At 51.7% G+C, this 23050-nt stretch overlaps 1 protein-coding gene across 1 annotated transcript in view; it reads right to left on the reverse strand.

Annotated features, from left to right (window-relative positions):
• Positions 1-2342: 2342 nt before the first annotated feature.
• SLC20A1 (solute carrier family 20 member 1) overlaps positions 2343-23050 on the reverse strand; it is a 42988-nt gene continuing 22280 nt past the window's right edge. The window contains exons 11-12 of the mRNA XM_033100883.1: positions 6571-6758; positions 2343-2746 (exon numbers count right to left, since the gene is read on the reverse strand). Coding sequence (XP_032956774.1) covers positions 6597-6758 — 162 coding nt within the window. The 3' untranslated portion in view covers positions 2343-2746; positions 6571-6596. The remainder of the gene's footprint in view (positions 2747-6570; positions 6759-23050) is intronic.

The following is a 23050-nucleotide window of genomic DNA, read 5'->3' on the forward strand; positions in this document are numbered from 1 at the left end:
CGCGCCAGCCAGGGGGGAGGGGAAAGGAAGTGGAAGGCACGCCCCTCCTTTTGAGGCCATGTCCCCACTCCTGGAGCTGAGGTGTGACCTTCAGTGTCCTCCACAGCCTTGGGGTTTCAAAAAGCTACATCAGACAACCCCCAGCAGGATATCTCCCACTTTGCCTGGGCCCACAGGACATTTCCAGCCCAAAGCTTGACAGCCTTTCCCCACTCCCTCTGATCTTGCAAGGGGGCTGTGCCCCACCCTGTCTGTCCCCTGCAGTGCTACAAGCCCACCTAGGGTAATAAACCAGGTGACAGATCACTCAGTAAAGCAGGACACTAGATGGCCGAGAACCATGGTGAGCCAAATGACCTGACCCTGTGGAGCCAACAGTCTAGTGGGGACACAGTCACAAATGTCAAAATGACAATCTGAGGAAGGCTCAGGGGAGAAGGACTAAGGGGACTGAAGCTGGCAGGGAGGTGGGGACGCCCTTGGAGCCTGAGGAAGAGGAGGTTTAAGGAGAAGAGACAGAAGGAAAGCAGGAAGGCTCTCTGCCCCCTCGCCCCTTTCCTCCATGCCCTCAGGCTTTGTCCCCAGGCCCCTTCTGTATTCTCTACCCCAGGAGGGAAGCCTAAGGGTTGATTCTTGCAGATTTGGCTACCACACATATTTCAGCACCTTTCCAAAAAACGTGGGCACTCGGGTCTGAGTGGTTTTCCCAATGCAATGCTGTCTGTCCTCTTAGGAACCTGGTGTGTGGACACAGGCCAGAGTCCTGGTCCTTGCCTGGACAGACTGCCCTGCAGACTTGAGGCCCAAAGCCAGCTCAGGAAGAAGGGAAGGCCTTAACGGTGCCAGCCCTGGACACTCCTGAGGTGACGTGAAAAACCACTGAGCGCTCACAGCACGGTCTGTTGTCCCTTGTTTATCCATGGAAAATGCAACCCGTGAGCCATGTCACGGTCCTTTGTCATTTCACATGCAGATACACTCATTCTAAGCTTCCATATAATGCCAGGTGACACCACTAACAGACAAGTGACAGGAACACCAGAATGAGGACAGGCCAGGGCTTAATGCCACAGAGCAAAGAAACCATCACGTTTCAAATCACGAGATTGACTTAATACATTTTAATGCATCAAATTCTAAGATGTCTGGGCTGTCATGTTTACTGTCATCCTAGTGACCTGGGATGGGGTCACCTGTGCCAACCAGGCACCACTGTTATCACAAGTGTGCTTAGAATACTATTTTTTAAAAGGAATATGTGCAGAAATAAAATTTCACGTGAAATGATGCAGCTCAGGGAATTTGTGACATTTCCAAGGGGCTCAAAGGTGGGGGACACCTCCCAAAGTGAGCTGTGCTGCCACTCCCACCCCTTCTTGGAGTTGGCCCTCCTGGTCCCCACCCTCCTGCCCGCAGCCCATCAGGAACAAGGAGCTAGTCATGGAACCTTCCTGGAGCTCACACAGTGACAGCCTGCCAGGGGTGGACAGCCACAGAATGCCCTCATCCCCAGAGAACTCGAAGCTCCTCTGCTTGGAGTGGAAAGTAGCCCAGTGAACACTGAGCATGGAACCAACCACTAGAAGGAACCCACGAGAGGGACCCCTGAACCTTGAGCCCCCGGAATGCCCACATGACAGGCACCTTCACACAGTGCTGGGAAATGAGAGCCCAAGCCCAGCCAGCTGCTCATGACAGCCGTCCCAGTTCAGAGGGGCTCTGGCGGCACAAGGTGCAAAGGTGGAGGCAGGAGCCCCTCGTGGGGTGACGTCCCCAGAGCGGGGACAGGCCGTGACACAGGTCAGCCAGAGGGGCTGGAGGTGCCAGGCGCCAGTGCAGTCAGCTGACCGGCTGAGCAGAAGCCCAGGTTTACAGCCTGCATTCTCGATCCCATCGGCCCCACCTCAGAAACAAATATTTTAATTTCCCCTTTTCTCTCCTGAATTGACATTCGTGGATAACATAATTGTTGCGTCCTGCACAACAAGAGCTGTGGGAAGCAAGAAGGGCAGCACAGGGTTAATTAAGAAAGACAGTAGGCAAGAGAAGAGTGCAAGCGGGGCCAAGGGACTCAAGCCTCAAGGACTGAGCTCCAAATAGGGCCAACGCCTGACTTTTATTAGTTAACAATTGAGGAGGTAAAGTTTGTTAATCTCAAGGTCTGTGAGTTAACGTGCTGTCTTCCCGAAAGTCCCCATTGTGCTCCAGCGTGTACTTTGCCTTCACACACACACACACACACACACACACACGCACACGCACACGCACAACCCCAGGGGATCCATTGAAGGGGAGGGACCGATATGATTCCATGGGGCCTCAGTTTGCTGAGGGCCCTCCCTTGTGAAATCCTGGGAAGAGCGCGGGGAACAAACGGTTTGGCAGCTGTAAGGCAACATCTCCCCCTTTTTGTTTTTGTAGTAGGAGAAACACAGACTTGGCAGTTTCCTCATTTATGGCCCATCGGAGGGCTTGTTGTCCACACCTGAGGACTAAACAAAACAGAATAAGAATAATTAACAGAAGTGCAATTGAACCTGCAAATCCTCCACCTAGGGTTTTCACCCAGATGAGTGGATTCAAATGAGATAGTTCTTCCGCAGCCACGGAAAGCGTCTCCTCTCTTGAGAGCAGCGGGAGCGTGGCATGAGACACTTGATCTACTTCTTGTTGTAGCTGTAGAACATCTACAGTGAGGTTGGGAGCATGTCCCCAGGAGTGACCTCGTACCTCCGACCACTGGGTCCTAGTTTGGTTGTAAGAGAAAAGAATCACACAGTAAGTGGAAACACTCCAATCACATTTTAAAGTAATCATGGTATGGAGATTTTCTAATTGATTTCCAAGAAAAACTACAGTTGTCTCTAAATCAGCTAATCTAACACTAATTTCCTGATCAATTCTAATTTGTTGATTCCAAGCCTTACTTGCATTTTCACGCCGTTCTTGTATGAATTGAGTTGTCTGCACAGCCTAATGTACTGCTACTCCACAGACTGCAACCACAGTAGCTATTGCTATAATTCCCATAATTACTGCAATCAAAATTTCAATAAGTCTTTTAGTTCTTTGTAAAATCTTATGAAGAAGTTGTAAGACAACATGAACAGTTGGGGAGCCTTCCCACACTCTAGGGGCTTGGACGTGTAGCCATAGATGTCTTGTCTTCCGTGGGCTGTCGTTCATGGTGTGGTTTAACACACCGACCAGGAATCCACAAAGGTCGTTCTCCAGGACCAAAAGAAATACAAGCAAAACCTCTTCCCCATGTCAATAAAGTTCCTAGATGCCATTCATTAGTTTGAATGTCCTTCCACCAGATGGGCACATTTTCCAAAGGTTTTGGGCTGTGGAGACTACTGAAATGTCTCTCAGCTGCAGTGCGTCCAAGGTGAGCCTTGGTATCTGAGCCAGATGAACTAAAAAAATTTAAAGTAAACGTAGCTCTTGCTAATTGTATCTGCGGGGGGTCCCCTATTTCTCCCCCTGTAATTGTTTTTTAAGGTGGCATTAGCACGTTCAACAATGGCTTGACCCTGTGGGTTGTAAGGAATACCAGTGGTATGAGTAATGTGCCATTCTCCTGATTTTTTCTTAATAACAAATACAGGAGAATTCCAAGGGCTAGAAGAAGATTCTATATGATTTTGTTCTAATTGAGTCTGTATTAATTCTGTTAACGCCTCTAATTTTTCCTTAGACAGGGGCCACTGTTCTGTCCATAGAGGCTTATTGTTTATCTATTTAAGGGCTACTGGAGTCCATAGCTGTTCAACAGTGGCCCCTATAAAAAAGGTTTTCATGTTTCTGTCAAATATCCCATTCCCTTTTGTCCTCTTTGGGACGGGAGCTGAACTGGCTGAGTAATTCCGTGATTAAATTTTCCTAAACCTTTTCCTGGTTGATATCCATTTGACTCATAATTTGTTGACTCTGAGGACTATATTGTCCATGTGGCATCCAAATTTCTGCTTTCCATTGTGTAAGCAGATCTCGACCCCACAAATTAACTGGAATGTCCGCAATATAGGGCTGAAAAAATCCCTTTTGTCCCTCTTGCTGGAGGCAGGGAAGAATGCAGACACTTTGACGCGAGCCTGAGGCTCGGCCCACATCCACAATGTTAATGTTTGGCTCTTGCACTTTCCAATCCTTTGGCCATTCCTGAGAGCTGGTTATGGAAACACGTGTCGAAAAGACGTGTAAATCTTTTACCCTGTATCTCAATTTGACAAACTGGGCGAATTCCTGATATCTTTTCTGCTAGAAAAATCCCTGCCTGTCCTGTGCTTCCAAAACCTCCAGTTCACCTTTTTTGAGTCCCCCTTTTTCCTGGGAGAGTGTATGAGAGCAGGAGTAACTGTGTAACCCGTTCTCCCATTTGAGTGGTCCAGGGAACAGACGAGGACATTATAATTTGAATTTCTCCTTCATAATCAGAATCAATAACACCAGTATGAACGGTAACTCCTTTGGATGTCAAACTAGAGCAACCAAGGAGAAGTCCAACAGTACCTGGGGGAATCGGTCCAAAAAGTTCAGTGGGCACACATAAAGGAGATTCTCCAGGAAGTAATAAAATATTTTGTGCTGCACAGAGATCTACAGCAGCACTCCCCTCCGTAGCAGGACTTAATTGCTGAACTGAGAGTCGGGGGGAGGTACTGCCTGATAATTCTGAAAAGCAGCCTGATTCACATATGTCCCGGTTGTTGTCTGGGTCTGAATTGGGGTCCCATTTTTATGAAAAACTGATCGGCATTCAGAAGCCAAATGATTTCCTTTTTGGGCACAATCCAGGTGATTTAAGTCCTGTAACAGTAGTTTCAAGTCCTGTAACAGTAGTAGCATTAGGCAAACGGGAACTGCTTCTGTTTCTCTTTCTGCATTCTTTTCTAGAATGGCCTGGCTTTCCACAATTATAGCAAGTGCCAGGAAATTTATTCTGACCTATTTTGAATCCAGTCATGGCTTGAGCTAGCATGGCAGCTTTAAATTGTTCAGTTCCTACTCCCTGACACAAACGATGTATCCCGTTGTATCTGTTTTTCCTCTCATGGTCCCTATAGCCTTCTTACAGTCATCGTTAGCATTATCATATGCCACGATTTGTAAAATTATCTCAGCTGCCTGTAAATTGGTCACCTGTTTGCTGATGGCATCCTGTAACCTGGCAACAAATTCAGAGTATGGTTCTCGAGGACCTTGTAAGATTTTTTGAAATGACATCGGGGCTTTACCTTCCGTTTCTGTTTTTTCCCAGGCCATTAAGCAAATTCTTCATAATTGGTCAACAGCCAGTTCATTCATCCCTAATTGATCTTGGGTATTTTCCCAATGGCCACTCCCTTTGACAATAGCTATATTGTGAGACTGATTATGCCTCGCTCGGGTTTTAGCACCATCAATCCACCAAGTCTTAAATTGAAAAAACTGGGATGAGGAAAGACAAGTCTTGGCCAGGATGTTCCAATCTGTGGGAATCAATCGACTGCCATCAGCTGCACTCCGTATAAGACCCATGGCGTAAGGAGAAGTAGGGCCGTATTGAGTTTCAGCCTGTTTGAGCTTCTTTAAGAGTTTAAACAAAAAGGTCTCATGTAAAATTTCCTGACCAATGTTAGGGTTGTTTGGATTCGCATCAGGAGTAATGCACTCATGAATGAATGACACAGGAAATGCTAATGCGTCTAAGTCCCCTTCAATAAGAGCCCGGTGGATTCCCTTCTCAACCGTGGACAGAGGTGCGTGAGAGCCTCCTGAAGGAGGGAGAGGTGAGCGCACGCACGGCGGAAAGAAAAGAATTCGCGTTTTTTGCCAGCTGCAAGGGTGGATCTGACTTATGTGCTGTAAAAGCAGGCATAATGGCAAATCAAGCAAAGGAGCTGAGGGGACAGTCCTCCAACGGTGGAATTACGGTGGGAGTTTCTAGAGACCCTGTCTCCTTTTCCTTTCCTCAGATTCCTGTACTTCTTCTTCTCCTTCATCTTCCTCATCAGTTTGTAAAGTTTCTAAAATTGACTGGATTGATTGCCATGTAGCCCAGATGGTTACTGGGAGAGAAAATCCTTCATGATATAATTCACAGAGTTCTATACCAATTTTTCCCATGTTTTTAAATCTAACATCCCTAAATTTGTGAACCAAGGACAATAAGTTTCAATTACTTTGAGAAACTCCTCTAATTTCTGATCTGACACTCGAGCTCCCCCAGCCTTAAGAAGGTGTTTAACCAAACAAATATAAGGCCTATATTGGCTACTAACATTTTCGATTATGTATAGAGAAAAGGATAGAGAGGAAGAAGACTTTCACTCTGAATGGATTCAGATGCCCATCTGGCCACGTCATTCGCAGGACTTCAAGGTCTGTCTTGGTTACGGTGCACCCGTATAAACCCCAGGCCTGGTTAACACTACCAGGTGCTAAGTCACTGTTTTGCCTTATGACTGGACCACGGAACCGCAGATTAGGGCTCAAGCAAGCTCTGTAGCTGTAGCCGTGGAACTATAATCACACAGTCACACATTCACTCTCTTGCACATAGAAAGAGACAAATTCCCCTTTTACCTTGGTTAAATTCTCCGGGAGTTACCCTACTTTCTTCCAGTAGTTGTCGCGACCTCTCCCGGGTCGCCACGCAGTGAAACCTCTTTGAATTCCGACTCGGAGTCGACCTTCCTTCTCGAGCCCCACAAATGAGCCCCAGAATTGAGCCCCACGTTGGGCACCAGATATCTCATCCTGCATGAAAAGAGCTGCGGGAAGTAAGAAGGGCGGCACAGGGTTAAGAAAGACAGTAGCCAAGAGAAGAGTGCAAGCAGGGCCAAAGGACTCAAGCCTCAAGGACTGAGCTCCAAATAGGGCCAACGCATGACTTTTATTAGTTAACAATTGAGGAGGTAAAGTTTGTTAATCTCAAGGTCTGTGAGTTACGTGCTGTCTTCCCGAAAGTCCCCATTTTGCTCCAGCTTGTGCTTTGCCTTCACACACACACACACACACACACACACACACGCACAACCCCAGGGGATCCATTGAAGGGGAGGGACCGATATGATTCCATCGGGCCTCAGTTTGCTGAGACTTCTCCTCAAGGAAGCTTTCCCGATATCTCTCCATCAGGCCTCAGTTTGCTGAGGGCACTGCCTTGTGAAATCCTGGGAAGAGAGCGGGGAACAAACAGTTTGGCAGCTATAAGGCAACATATAATTATTGTCTCTATAATTTAAAATATCAATATAGTTTCCTGTAACACCAGTGAAACAGAAAGGAAAGCAATTTATACTGAAATAATATGCATTCCATGTAAATTCTTAGGAGTGATTCCACTTGAAGACAAAGAAGCTCCTGCAAATCTCCAAAATGCCTCCTCCACTGGGAACCTCCATTCCAGCGTACGGTAGCCCCCAATGGCCACAGCCCAGTGGCCCCTCCTGGCTCTGCTGTGCAGAGAACCGAGCTGCCAGCTCTGGCAGCGGCACAGGAGGCAGGAAGCGGGGTCCACATGGGCCCATTTTTGCTCCACGTCTGCCCTGGGGGGCCATCTGTGGGGACAGGTGGAGATGGAGAAGCTCCATGAGTAAGGCCTCCAGGGGTCCTCACTTAGGTGCCTCCCACTGCAGCCTTAGTGCAGTGATGCCTCAGAAGCAGAGCCAGGCGCCCAGAGAAGGGGGTCCTACAGATGGAGGCGGCACAACTGGGTAAAGGTGAGTCTGGAGCCAGCTCCCCTTGGCCCCGCGTGCTTCCCTACCTGCCTGCTCTCTACTTCAGCAGTGACATCTGACAGCTCCAGGCCCAGCTCTGCCCTCAGGAATTCTCCAGCCCTGCTCGGCTGAAAGTCCAGGTAGATGAGGCTGCACGGGGACAGCTGAGTCCCCCACTTGGGGCAGTGTGGTGCCAGGGACAGAGCAAGTCCCAGGTCAACAGCACTGGGTCCAAAACCTGGCTGTAGTCCTCTGGCAGCACCAGAGCGAGTCACTCAGGCCCTCCTGGTGGTAAACGAGGCTAAGGGGCCCACTGCGGGGTTGCCCTGAGCACTGAGTGAAGCCCAGGGCCCAGGCAGGAAGCACAGGTGACTCTCACGTCCGCCTTCCTGCAGGTGTCTGGGCAGCTGAGGCCCTCAACCTCAGACACCACATCTCGTAAGATGGGCACAGCCACACTCGGCTGGGAGAAGGGAGATGTCAGCTCAGGGGGTCTCTGCTCTGGCCACCACCTGCTCCTAACCCAGGGCATGTCCAGGTCGCTACAGGAAGACCAGCTGCAGCAGTCACCCTCCGGTGTCCCGTGTGTGGGCTGAGGGTAAAGTGACCATGGCCTTCCTCCTCGTGGGTACCATGCTTCCTACTATGGCAGTCGGTAAAGCAGGGGTGAAGCTGGTTGAGGAAACTGCCCCAGCTGAGATGTCCTGTCTGTATAACCCACCCCCCAGGTATTTCACACTGCCCACAGTTACCTGCAGGGAGGGCTGGGGACCTGGGGGTCCTGGGGTCCCCGACTCAGCAAGCTGAATGGGAGTGCAGGCAGTTGAGGCAGGTGGCCAGGGAGGTGGTGTAGTGGTGGGCTGCTGGAGCAAAGTGTCTGGTGGAAATCACGATGGAGCAGGCTGCCCGTGGTTCTGTGGCACAGATCCCTCTCGGTGATGCTGGCAGAGGGCAGCGCACAGAATTGGGAGCCCATCCCACCAGGACCTGCATCTCCCACAGGTGCCCACCTGATGGGGCCGGGGCTTGTCCCCTGGGCCTGTCACTAGGGACATTGTGGCTTCGCCCACCATGGGGGAGGGGGGAGCTGTGTCCTCTAAGCCTGAAGTTCAGCACCGTGCTCTGCCGAGCCACCCCTGCTTTCCTACAGTTACCTACCTGGCCTGGGGGGCCGCCACCATCAGGTACCTTCTGCCGTCCCCATAGAGGGCATGCACAGGCCCACACCCAGCCCACTCCCACCCCCAGCAGCCTGTCTGTCACCAGGTCCTGCTTTTAGAGTCTAGACATCTGTCCCACATTGACTCCCAGAGTGACCACAAGCATGCTCTTGCCCTCTCAGCCTCAGTTTCCTCATCTGTAAGATAAAGCTTGCCCCCCGGTGTTTTCACACAACAGCCTAGCAGATTGTACCCCCATGTCTTTCCTTAAGGAAAGAAGAGTCTGTGAGACCGTGCATCTCTGGGACTGTATATTTCTCTCTATTTAGTTTCCAAAAGAGAGTTTGTAGCCAATGACAAGTAAGATTCCCCACGGGGGAGGGGAGACAACTCAAGCCAGGTGGAACCCCATGGAGACCCCCGATGAGCTGCCTTAGAAAGATTTGGGAAGGGGCCTTTTCTCCTCTTCCCCCTGTCTGGGAAAAGCCGCTGCTGGCTCTGACTTTCCCCTCTCACCTAATTGGGAGAAAAGTCTTGAGTGATAAGATTAAGCTCTCTCTGCTCAGCTCTGTGAAACAATTTCAACATGTGATATATGTCCCTTAAAGAGTTGCATACCTCACCTCAAGGATTTTCTGCTTCGGCTGTTTGAAGAGCAACATAATTGGTTTGGGTTGTTTCTATAACGTGATAAGTGAGTCCCACAGACCGTGTCAAAAACACTGCTACTCCCTTGTATACTTATCAATAAAAACCTCCAGTCGGCTTTGTTCTGGGCTCCAGTCTTTCAGGACTGTGAGGCCCCTGGCCTTCTGAGATTTAACTGCATTAAGTCTCTATATGTTTCTTTCTTAAAACTTAACCCAAAGTCGCCCCTTCTCGCACCCTCACTGGCCATGTTGCGCTGGACACGACACTCTGGGGCTGTGGGAGGGTCACATGGCACACAGCACTTTATATCATTCACTGCTGGCTCTAGCTGGCCTGGGACTCCACGTGGCCTGCGTCCCCTTGCAGCAGCCGGGCCTGTCCCAGCTGTAGCGGGCTGTCTTCCTGCCATCATCACCCAGGAACGTCAGCTCAGGCCCCTTGTCTGCCTGACCCCCCACGCTGATCAGAGCTGCCAGGTAGCCAGATGCTTCCGAAAGCAGTAATGGTGACGACTGAGGAACAGGGCCATGTTCCACCAATCACCACTGCACAGCACACTGCTGGCATCTGCAGCGCAGACCAGCAGAGGGAGCTGCCTGACAAGGACAGAGCTCTGTGGAGGGTGTTCGGGAGTCAGGTGATGAGGACCGAAGGCACACCTCCCCTCCCATCCTGTCCCCCTCACTGGGCACCGGCTCTTATCCCAGGCTCCCTCTTGGTGGAGCTGACGACTTGCAGCCCACAGTGGCTCCCATCCCTGTGACCCTGGGGGACAGGAAGGAGCCAGGCCTCCCTGGGCCCTTGGGGGTCGGGGGCACCTAGCAGAGCCCTGAGCTGGGAGTGTGAGAAATGGGCACCCCGAGGCCATGCAGAGTGGCTTAGGAAGGGCCTAGAGGCACAGTGTGAGTGGTCTCAAGGGGGTGAGAGGGGCCCCAAAGTCCAGGTCACAAGAGAAGCCCAGCCTGAAACAGCTTGACTTGGGACGCCCCTGCCCAGGACCTTGCTGCCAGCCTGCCCAGGGGCCACCACCCTCATCCCTCTCTGGTCCCCATGGGCCACAGGCCTCTCACAGCATAGCTTTGCCAGGTGCCAGCACAGCCTCTCCAGCTCCTTCATCTGCTCTGAAAATGGAGGGGACAGTGCGGTGAGTGACAGCCCCAGGCCGAGATGAGACGTGTGGCAAGGGCAGCGAGGTCACCAAGGGCCTGTGCATCCAGCTGTGTGCACGACGCCCTGGACCTTCCCTCACATCAGTGACACTCTGCCCAGAGCGGAAGGGAAGCAGAAGGGACAACACAGGCCATGGACAGGAGCGGAGGCCGTTCAGGGCTCAGGTCACAGGGCAGGGACTCTAACCCGGACGGTTGGAGCTCAGAGCAACTCCTGACCTCCAGAGCAAGTCAGGTCCCTCCCGGTGGGGAGCCTACCTTTCTCTCACTACATGTCCCCAGGCAAGTGGGGACATCAGGCGAGAAAGGGACCCACAGGTCTCAGAAGTACCTTGGAGTCTCAGGGTTGTGTGACATTGGGCAGGATGCTTAACCTCTCTGGGTCTGTTTCAGAACGTATAAAATAGATCTGCTCTTGTAACCAAACTGACAATGTTGTCACCTCCATAGGATGGGGGAAGATGACAGCTGGCAGCCTCTGCACTGGTGCCAGGCCCCTGCCCGTCCCCCACCTCTGCCTGCCCCCACCCCTAGGCTAGCTCACCTTCCCGTGAGCCCCCAGGTCAGCACCTGCCGTCCACAGAGGGTGGAGTGGAGCAGGCCCAGCCAATGGCGGGGAGGCCCCTGTCGCTCCTCACACTCTCCCTCCACCTTCAGCAAGAGGCATTATTCCAGGTGCCCACAGCTGGCCCGCAGCTGCCCTACAATGTGGGACCTGCGGCCCAGAGCTGGAGGGGCCTCCATCCCCCTGTGCTTGGAGAAAGCCTCCTGATGCCACAAGAAACTTCCGCTGGAGGCTGGTACAGGGGCTGAGGTGGGGACCAAAGCCAGGCTCCAAGACGGTTTTTAACGGGCGAGTGTTAGATGAGGTCTTTAAGGAAATGTAGGATTTTTATTTTTAGAGGAGAAGGAATTTCATGCAGCAGCAATGTGCCCAGTGCTGAGGGTGGGAAGGACAGTGGATTGTGACCCAGAGGTCCCCTGCCCTCTGATGTGTCTGCACTGCCAAAGAGCACGTCCTTTGGGCGTGGACACAGACCAGAGGGTGGACTCCACTTGCTGGAAGGATCTGAGTCAGGGCCATCAGACACAAAGGGCCAAGTCCAGTTCTGCCCCACCCAGGGCAACGGCCGGCCCCTCCATGGGTGGGGGACGGAAAAGGAAGAGACTTGGGGTAAAAGGTTAGGAAATTTCCAAGAACCTGTCTTTCTTTCATTCAAAATATTGGAAGTTGCTGGAGCCTGTGGTGTGTGAATGCAGATATAGCATAGGCATGCATGTGTGCACATGCGTGTGCGAGGGTGGGAGTGACAGTGCGGAGACCGAGGTCTGACCCCTTAGCTCAGGCTGGAGCCCTTGGGAGCTTACAGCCCCTGGGTAAGGGCAAAGGGAGTAAGGTGGACATGCAGCCGATAGCCCGTCCTGACCGTCCTGCAAGAGCCCAGCCTAAGGGCTCGGTGGGGGAGGCTGCTGGGGCAAAGGCTGCCCCACATGACTTCATGCAAGGCTCCTTGGGGGTCCTCTTTCAGGTAAAATCGGCCCCGCAGGGGGTGAGGCCTCATTTCCCCCAAACAGAAAAGCAGGGCTCCTACTCAGCAACTGTGCAGCCCTGGCAGACGTGGGTCCCGGGGAAGAGTCTGAGGATGGCAGGGCATGGAGGTGCCAGAAGCTCAGGGACAGTCCTGTGAGGGCTGCATCAGGCGCTCCGGGTGGGCACAGGGCAGGAGCTGCCGGAGCCCTGAGGCAGGTCTGGGCAGGGAGGAGAGGCAGTGGGGCCAGCCACACCCGCTCAGCTGCCCCCAGGCCTGGCCCGGGGAGGGCGGGGACTCCCTGCTGCAACCCTGAGTCAGGGTCCAGCCGAGCTGAGGGTCGCAGGCAGCAGGAGGCTGTGAGGGACTCAGAAATGGTGTGTTTCCATCTCGCCTCCTGCACTTAAATCAGTCTCATCAGACATCTTGCATTCCGTAAGCGTCGCCTCATGCCAAGCCTGTGCTAGAAGCTGGGTTACAGTTATGAGGACATGTTATCGTCCTTACATCCCTCATAGTCCAAGGAGACAGACCACTCGCATTTGCAGTGAACAGTGAGAAGACAAACAAGCACTTGAGAACCCAGGGAGTCAGGGAAGGCTTCCTGAAGGAGGAAGTCTTAAAGGGTGAATCAGAGTCAGCCAGGCTGAGAGGCAGTGGGAGAGAGTGAGGTCGTCTCCAGGATGTGGCTAGGAGATCAGGGAGGGCCATGCTGACTGCCAGACATCCTCTCGGAGGTGACAGTCACACGTGAAGGGTTGTGAGAATGACCTGCTCCCGTGTGCAGAGGGTCGGTCTCTGCAGCCCAGGGTGGAGGGGGGTGGCCAGGAGGCAGAGGCCAGTTCAGTGACTCAGGCAAGGGATGCTGGGTGCCTAAACCAGCCCTTAGTGGGTGCGAGGGTTGGGGATGTACAGGAAATAAACATGTCGCTAGCACACAGAGCAGTGAAAGGTGAGGGACGGAGGCCGGCTGTCTGCGTGGAGCCAGCACTGCTGGGTGCGGCAGAGGAAGACCAGATTTGACTCGGGACAGGCAGCGACACGGAGGAGGCGTCCGGCTAGGCTGGACGTCAGAGTGCTGAGGTGGTGGCCTAAGTTTGGATGCAAAGGTGTGACAGAGCTTGGGAAGCTATACTGGACTCAAGTTCCATCACTGATCCCAGAACAGGACAGTGACAACTTGTCATAAGGACAAGAGTGAATGAACCCAGAGCACCGGCAGCTGCGGGGGCAGCAGGGAAGGTGTAAAGGGCGGGGCAATGTCACTGCGCTGGGCCTGACTGAGGAGATGCTGATGTAGGAAGTCCAGCTCTTACTAGAATTTTCCATCACAGACCTGGGGCTTTGGGGATATTTAGACGCCAGACACCAGGAGACCTGTATTTCACCAAAAACGGGCCTTTGTAGGGACTGGAGTGTGCTCACCCTTTTCCTACTATAGAAAAACCCCAGGCCAGCCGGGAACTAGGACACAGAGGGGACCAGCGACCCTGCCTGTGCTTGTTGTGCAGACGGGAACCGGCAAAGCCAGGCCCGCTCCCCTCATGGTGACCCTGGGCTCCTCAACCAGGTGGTCACACATTCGTTCACTCTCCTGGTGACACCACAGGTAGACTAATGCCACATGGGGCCTGAAACCTAGGAAGAGGCCCCGCAAAGGCCACAGCCGTCCAGCCTCCAAACCCCCTTTCAGGTGCGTAACACGCCCTGGAACCTGAATTCCAGTAGGTGAGACCTTTCACCGCTGGTGACACATCTCCCAGACCCACCAAGGCTCGCAGCAGCGTCCTAGTCAGAGCTTCTCAGACTTAACGCCCATTAAGTCACTCGGAGCACCTGGTTAAAATATAGCTTCTGAGTCTGAAGGTCTGGGACTCTGCATTCCCGACCTGCCCAAATCGTCACTACTGTGGTACCTCAGCATGTGTGAGTCCCCTGGGAAGCAGTTCACTCACTCACTTCTGATGAGAGCCCGCGGGGGACTCAAGCCAGGGAGGGCCATGGCCAGTGCAAATGACAGTCCCCTGGCAGGTGGAGCCTGCCTCCTGAAATTCACGGGCACTGGTCCCAGCACAGGCGTTTTCGCTCCCTGGGTGTTGCCCGTGCCCAGCAAAGGGTCAGGACCTGAGCTTTAAGAAGACATTTGACAAATCAAGCTGACACTGGATCTGGCAGGTGCACAGAGGGCTAGGTCCCATCCCACGCCCTGGGGTGCTCGCCCTTCGTGGAATCACCTGGTGTTTATTGAGAGCAGACTGTGTACTCAATTCCATCTCTCACTGGACTGTCACCTCTGCCCCAGGACAGAGATTCAGCGATTATTTTCATCCTCACCTCTTCCTAGGTGAGGAAATGCAGGGGCTGCTGCAGACCCACGATCGCTCACCAGAGGTCCTTCCTCTCACCGTCCCACCACGAACAATGCACCAGTGAGGCAGCAGGGTCGAAAGTCATTTTTAAAGAAGCTAGAGAGGCCATGAGGGTGCTGGTCCCCTCGGGTCGTGCTGGCACCATCCTCACCCTCAGACTGAGCTAAATGTAGGCAGGCACAGCACCTGTGAGCTCAGGGCCCTGTGGGGCGGCCCTTGGTCCGGGCGGCACAAGCTGAGCCCTGCATAGGTTCTAGGTTGGCAGGAGAGTGACCTAATTAAACACACAGGCTTATTCTTAGACAAGCAGCCCCAATTAAGGCCCCTGGGCAGCCACGGCGCAAAGGCACAGCCCTGGAGGTGACCCGAGTAATTCTCATTTTTAAGGAGCAGTTATTTACTTCCAATTACAAAACTAGTACATGTTCACCATGGAACATCTGGAAAATATAGAACATGCAGAAAAGAAAGTGCTGCCCAGAGAGAAGCACTATTTTTGCCTATTTCTTCACAGTCTTTTTTTTATACATATTTTGCATGTTTGACACTGGGGGGAAATGCTTATTCACATAATGTAAGTGTAAAGATACAAAATTACAAACAGCACGATCCCAAATTTGTTATTTAAATTAGAATTGTCACATGGATGTAGTTCTATATTCTGTTTATCTCACTCAGTATTAAAACACTACAGTCTCCCCCATGTTATTACATATTCGGCTACTTGATTTTTAACAGACACATAGTATCCATCATAAAATGTACACTGTTCCTTTATGATGGAGCATTTACATTGTTTCCAATTTTTCAAATTTCTGGAGCCCGAAGCTCCCTGTACACCTCTGATGAGTTTCTTGAACTAGATTTCTAGAAGTAAATAAGTTCTCTTGTTGCACTTGCCAAATGGCATTCTGAACAGCCAAAACAATCGGCAGTGCCACTAGCGAGTGTGGGATGCCACATGCGGCACGTTTTGATTCCTGTAACAACCGGAACTTCCAGCTCAAACACAGAGTTCCACATTCACAGGCAGCAACCCCTTAGAGCTACCTGTGGCTTTGGGCCTGCACACGTCAGCTTCCATGAGGTCAGCTCCTGTGACAACAACCCTGGAATTTTAGGGCTTACAGCAAGCATGATTTATCCCACATTAGTCATAAGCTACGGGTCAACTATGCCTTATTCCACACATCTTCTGGTTCTGAGACCGGGCTGAAGGCACAGCCCGTCTCCAATCTCGTGGCCCAGGACAAGGACACCGAGCAGAGCCCACCTGGCAGTTCACACTCTGATGTGACCTCACTCCCACTCATGCCCACTGGCCAGTGAGGAGAAGGAGTCCATGCCTCCCATGGGGACGCACGCGGGTCACATGGGTACAGAGCTCTCACAGAGTAGGCAGGAGGCAACTGGGGACGAGAACACAACCAACCACAGCCATGAGCCCTCAGGAACAAGGTCCAGTCTCTGTCCTACACCCGCGTCCTGACCCTGACGTCAGGACAGTCTTGTGGGAGCTCCGTGCCCTTGAAGCTGAGGAAGGAGGTCTCTTAGGTTTGTTTCTGTGCAAACACGAGAAAAAGTATATATGTTTATGCGTGTGTATTTGGTATTTACAACCCGCTCCAGTAACAACAATAGAGATATATTGTTACATTTTTTAAAGGCAAAAGAACAGCCTCATGTAAAACAGGCTACCATTTATGTTAAAAGGGGAGAACACACATATATATACATACTGCATGTAACTTATGCTTATATGTGCATAAAATACTTCCAAAAAACCACTGAGAACCTGGTAACCACGGCTTTTTTAGAAAAGCAAACTGTGGCACTGATAGTGGGTTGAGGCTTGCTTTTCACTGTATTCTTTTTAACAGTTTGAAATTTTTTTCTGGTGTTGCCTTTTCCAAAAAAATTTTTTTTAATGTTTTAAAATTAAAACATTTTAAAATTGTCCTTCCTCAGTCCTTTCTCACCCATGTCTGTCTCTCTCTCTTTCTCTCTCTGCCTTTCTCCCTCCTTCCTCCATCGCTCTCACACTGGGACATGCCCTGATTCCCACACAGGGAGCCTTAGAAAGCAGACTTTCCAGACAGCACTGGAAAACCCAGAAGAACAAATAGCAACAGTGACAAAGCAAAAAATGTTCATTCTCCAACAGGCCTCGCTGTAGCCTCCCAGATAAGCCCCTTCCAGGGAGGTGGGAGCTAAAGACAGGGCTGGCTTCTCTTGCATGAGTCAGGAGTCTGCTCCTGCGAAGAAGGTGGAGACGGAAGGGACAGCGACAGCAGCCACACAAGCAAAGGACCTGTTGTGCCCCTGAGATGGGGCCGCTGGACGACGAGGCTGCGTCTGCCCTGGTCTGCTCCAGACCCTCAGGAAAGCCCCCACGCTCTGCGTGCCTGTGTGAGCAGTTCCCTCTGTAGACACCTAACAGGCTGGCACTCACCATCTGGATGCAGGGAGTGCGGATGGCACCGTGGGGACAGCAGGTGAGGTCAGAGATAGCAGGAGAGCACTGTCCTCAGGGAAATGAGGGGGACCCTGAGGACGTCTTCAGATTTCGAGATGGCGTGGAAACTGGAGCACAAACAAGCCCGTGTGTGGATGAGCCAGGGTCACGTGAGCAAAGGTTTTGAGTGCAGACCTTTGTCCCTGTGTGAATGGCGGTGGTGAGGGTGCTCACAGCCCAAACAGCAATAGTAGTGGCGTGTAACCCAAAGAGTAAAGTAAATGCCCACGAGTTCCTACTGATGAAAACAAGTGTACAGGGCAAATAGCTGTTCCTTACAGGAGAGTTCCAATTAACACGTGTGGGAGTGACAAGGAAAAGAGAAAACCCACAGTGTTAGGTAAAAAGCCCTGTGCTTAGCTTCATGCCCTGCTTCACTACCTTGAAATTCTCGATTGTTGAACAAGGGGCCCTGTGTTTTCATTTGCTCTGGGCCCAGCTGGTGGTCCTGGCTGTAGGCAAGATCCACAGATGAGTGGTTAAATCAGTGGGCGAAAGTTTAAGGGAAAATGGGATATTCACATAGCCTTAAGCTTGTTAAGCTAAATGCTTGTTAGTCACGAGGGGGAAACAGTATCTTAACATGGAGACACGACCTTAACCAAATGGTCAGAGATACTACCACCTGCCCACGTGACGGGCTTAGACGGCACATCAGTTCTATTATTCTTCCCAAAATGCATAACCTCAGTCTTACCATGAGAAAACACAGGACATACATTGAGGGACTACCTATAAAACACCTGAGCACAACTGTTAAAAACTGTGAAGGTCATGAAAGACAAGAAAAGACTAAGGAAGTGTCACTGATGGGAGAAATGAAGATGTGATAATTAAATGTAAAATGGGGTCCCCGATTGGACCCTGGAACACAAAGAGGGAGAGCTGAGAACGCAGGGGCCCTGGGTAAAACCCAAAGGCTGTGCAACGGCCCTGAGTGACACTAACTGGCTTTCCGTGGCTGTGTTATCACAGCCGGGAGAAGGCCATGAGGGAGCTCCATGCTTTCTTCGTAACTTCTTTAAGTCTGAAATTATTTCAAAATTTGAAAAAAATCATAAAGCAATGAGAATAAAAAGGCAATCAGGAAACACAGCACATGCAAAGCCAAAAGACATGACACACTTCAGGGAGGGAGGCTCGCAGCTCAGCTCAGACACAAATCTGCCCGATATGCAAAGTGCTTCTAGAAGAATGTCAATAACCCAGTAAGAGAAAAATGAGGAACTAATTCAAAAAAAGGAACACAAGTGGCTCTTAAATGTATAAAAAGATCATCAAACTCACTCATAAGTGCAAAGTAGAACTCCAGATTCCAATTTTCACAAAATCCCACCAGTTGGTAACACACGCTATTGGCAAGGCTGTGGACAAAGGAATGTCACGCATTCTGTGATGGTGCAAGTTGGCACAAGCCCTTCGGGAAGGCAAGTTGGCACCATCTATCAAAAGCAAGGTAAATCCTTTGATCCAGCAGCTCCCTTTACACTTGGGATTGACTCGACACACTCAAAGTCATGAACCATCCTTATGGGAAACAGACAAGTGACATGATGAAAAGCAGACTCAACAATGTAGGAACCATGAGGGCTGCGGTCAGTCCACATTCCATCTCCCCGTGAGGCCTCCGCCCTGTGCGGTCAGGCCTGGACCACTGGCCAACCTCCCTGTCGGTGGGGACAGAGGCCACGGGCCTGGCCCTTTGCCTCAATGCACCCAGTCCTCACCCGGTCCCTATGCATCCCTGCTCTCGGCTCCCACAGGGACTGGTGTTAACATGTGACTTCAGGAGGCAGGAAGGCCATGGCGGAGGTCGGGAGGGAGGCTGAGCGAGTCCCAGCTGCAGCCAGCCCCTGGCCGCTGCAGGCGGGGTCTCCATGTGAATGAGGCGAGCCCTGGGCTGAAGGCACATTCGTGTCCTGACCAGGGGGTTGGTTTGAGGCCGTGGGGCTTTTGACGAGAAGGTCCTCAGAAACCCCCAGGTGAATACCAGCGGCAGCCAGATTAAGAGAAAATTAATAAAAGTGATTAATCACAAGGACAGCCTCAAGGTGCCTGTGGCCTTCAGGCTTGCTGGGCGCTTTCGCTTAAACTTAACTCCATCTTCATGGCAACTCTTAAGGCAGGAAACATTATCCAGGCTCAAGGTCAAGCTGTGAAATTTTGTATCAGTTCAGAGAAGCACATCAAAGATCGAATGCATCAACAAGTAACATTTGACAAGTAACGTCTAACAGGTCAGGCAACCATTGATGTTATTAGTCACCTAAGGTGTATTTTCGTCTTCGTGATGTTTGCGGGACATCGGAAAGGTCTCCATGGTGAGGGGCAGGGCCAGGCTGACGTGGCCTTTCCATCTCCCCCCCTCACCCCCTCGGCAGCTTAATCTCTTCCCCAGGGACTCAGGCCCTTCCATGTCCTACTTGCATTTTTGTCTATAACTAGGAGCTCATGGTTGATAGGAAGTTCCTGGCATTATAGTGAAGTCTTCAGTAGAAAAATCACATAAAATCATGGATCACATCAAATAATGCCAATGGCCCTACCCAGGGGACACAGGCCAGCAGACCACACACAGGGGGACAGCAGGGCCCTGGCATGGGGCCGTCCCCCTGAAGGCTAACACTGCACCTGAGAACAGAGGGAAGGTCCCCAGCAGGGGATAACGTGCACCCAGCCGCCTCCAAGGGACGCTGGGGACGCTGCACCACCAGGGCAGAGGCCATCTTCACCTGACGTGACATACGTGACCGATCACCTATAACGTTAGTATCAGCACCGCTGCATTTGTGGGTGCCTTCTCCTCTTTCCACTGGGCATTTGAAGCCCCTCTGGAGGGACTAAGCCCATCGACACCCAAAATGCTACACAGATGACCCACGGATCCCGGAAGACTGGCAGCTGGGTCCTCGACCTCCCCAGGCATCTGCTGTCTGGGTGGCTTATTAGAGACACCGCCCAGGACCCCCAGCCCAGGCTGCCCTACGACTGACAGATAACGTGACCAAACTCCAGCCCTCGGGGCCCCTCCCTGCTCTGAACCCCTGCACCGCCTGCTGTCACTGCACAGGCCTGACCAGTGTCCCCCACTTGCCCGGGAGCTCCCAGGAGGCCGACTGCGCTTGGCAGTGGAAGTGAGTGGGCACAATGGGGGGACCAGCTAAGGAGATAGTACAGGACCCCTCGGCCTCTCTTTTCCACTCGCAAAAGGGGGGAAATGGCCCTTGCTTCCTTGCGGGGCTAAAGGCTGCACTGTCCAGTATGGAGACCACTGGCCACATGTACGATCGAGACCTAAGAGGGTGTGGGTGGTCCGAATCGAGGTGAGCTAGAAAACACACGCCAGGTATCGAAGACTTAATGCCCGAAAATAAGTATGAAATCCTGCAGGAATTTTTATGTGTATTACATGCTGAATCGTAGTTTTGATTTTGGGGTTAGATCAAACACATTATTCAAGTTAATTTCACCTGTGTCTTCTTACTTTCTAAAACGTGGCTAGCAGGAAAGTCGCAGCCACACATGGGCTTGCACTGTATTTCTTCATGGCAGTGCTGGTTTAGAAAACAGGAAGACATGTGGAGGGCTGTGCAGTGACAGCGGTCGCAGCCTGTCGCTTCTGTCCCTCCCCCTTCTCTCCCCGAATGAGGGCTCACCAGGGCCCTGTCAAACCAAGATGTCAGAGTTTTTCAGCTGAATGGATCAGGTGCTCCGAAGCTCCCGCACCCAAAGGGATAAAGAAGTTGAGACTGGAGCAGTGAGTGCCGGCCCTTGGTGGTCAGCCAGCAAGATAATCCTGGCTCCAGGAGCTCGTGGCTTCTCTGTCCCAGCAGACACTTCCAAATGTCTTAGAATTAGCTTTTCTTTGATGCAACTGCTAGTGTCTGTGTCCCTCACAGATTTTACATCTAGGAGGGCTGGTGCTCGCTCCACACAAAGGCCCTGGGGTCAGCAGAGCTCTGCTAAGACACGCAGGGCAGGAGAGCACCAAGCCCAGGGCCATCCGGCCAACCCTCTGCCTGGACTTAGCTCGCTGGCTCTTCACGTGCACTGACGTGGGGACAAAGGCCCAGCGAAGGAACAGACACATCAGTCTCGCAGGTAAGTCGTGTGCAGAAACCTGGGGCTTCTACCTCCAGCTGTGACAGACAAGAAGGAGCCAGGTGTGGGCTCAGTACTCACAGGGTTCGTCCGCCCGACAGCAGCGGGGGGCTCAGTGCACCCAACCATGTGTCACAGACAAGTCACACAGAGAGTTCTCATGTGTCACCTGGGCCTGCTCAGCTCCTAGGACTTCACGTCTGTTCTTGAAGTATGTGGAAAACAGCACCAAACTATTCTCACTGTGTGGTTTAACTGCATACCAACTTCTAATCCGTTCATGTTCTGGCTCTCCCAGTATCTTTTTAATCATTCACGGAAGATACTTAATCTTTCCAAACAATGAGGTGGGAAAGGAACAAAAGAGAGCCAAGCAGACTCTGAGGCAAGGGCGGCCCCACATGGTGTCCAGGCGCCTGCACTGAATGGGACAGGCAGCTGCATGGCTGCCCACGGCTGACAGGACCTAAAAGCCTTCTCCCCAGTCATCCAGTGAGACCCCAAAAAGAACCCCATGGAAAACAGATAGGATGGGGAAGCCTCGTTTCAAAGTGCCGGCGTTAGTACGTGCGGCAGGGACAGGCCTCCTGAGCGTTTACAGGGCACCCCGCCCCAACATAAGACAAGAGTAGGAAGCTGCCAGCCTCGTCGGGCCTAAACCTGGATGCTGGCAGTCTCGTCTGCCAAATTCCGTGGCTTAAAGCACAGACAGCCCACCCAGATTTAAGCATGGGGACACACACGCCACCTCCATGGGAAGATGGTCACAGAACTTGTGGCCATTCTTACACTGCCGTCATTTCCTCGTCCAGCTCTGCATGCTGGTTGGCAGACAAGCCATGAGAAGCACTCTCAACCTGGTGGCCTGGACCCAGACCCGCTAAGTCACCATTCTGCAGCCTCTCTTACTCCTTCCTGGTCCTGGTCCTTTGTCACTTCCAGTTACCATCAGAAGCTCCAGTGTAGTGCCATGACTCCACGTTAACCATGAGCCGTGGCATCTGGGCTTGGGCTCGAGTCAGCTCTGTGAATGACTTGCTGTGACCCTGCACAAACGACTTAGTACCTGACACTCAATTTCCTCCTTGAAAGAAGGCAGCTACTTCACAGGATTGTTGGGAAGATTAAGAAATGAAGCACCGGGTCTGACAATTAAGTTCGCGAACTTGCTGCAACGATGTTGCTGACCTTTTTTGATATCAGAGGGATTATTCATTATGAATTTGTACCAACTGGACAAACAATTAACTATTTGGAAGTGCTGAAAAGGCTGCTTGAACAAGTTAGACGACCTGAACTTTTCGCCAACAGTTCATGGCTCTTGCATCACGACAATGCACCAGCTCACAGGGCACTGTCTGTGAGGGAGTTTTTAGTCAGTAAACAAATAACTGTATTGGAACACTCTCCCTACTCACCTGATCTGGCCCCAGTGACTTCTTTTTTTACCCAAAGATAAAGGAAATATTGAAAGGAAGACATTTTGATGATGTACAGGACATCAAGGGTAGTACTATGACAGCTCTGATGGCCATTCTGGAAAGAGTTCCAAAATTGCTTTGAAGGGGGGACTAGGTGTTGGCACCAATGTATAGCTTCCCAAGGGGAGGACTTTGAAAGTGAACGTAGTAATATTCAACAATAAGGTATGTAGCACTTTTTCTAGGATGAATTTGTGAACTTAATCATCAGACCTCATATTTGGCACAAATTTTAAAGTCTGACAACCACGTGCTGGCAGACGCACAGGAGTCTGACACAGGCCGACAACAGTGTCAGCGGGTCAGTGTTGGAGACCAGCCTGCAGATGGACATGTGCTGTAATGCAACAGCCCTGTCCGCGCCCTGGG

This window comes from Rhinolophus ferrumequinum (genome assembly GCF_004115265.2).
Source record: "Rhinolophus ferrumequinum isolate MPI-CBG mRhiFer1 chromosome 13 unlocalized genomic scaffold, mRhiFer1_v1.p Super_scaffold_3, whole genome shotgun sequence".
Lineage (NCBI taxonomy): Eukaryota > Metazoa > Chordata > Mammalia > Chiroptera > Rhinolophidae > Rhinolophus > Rhinolophus ferrumequinum.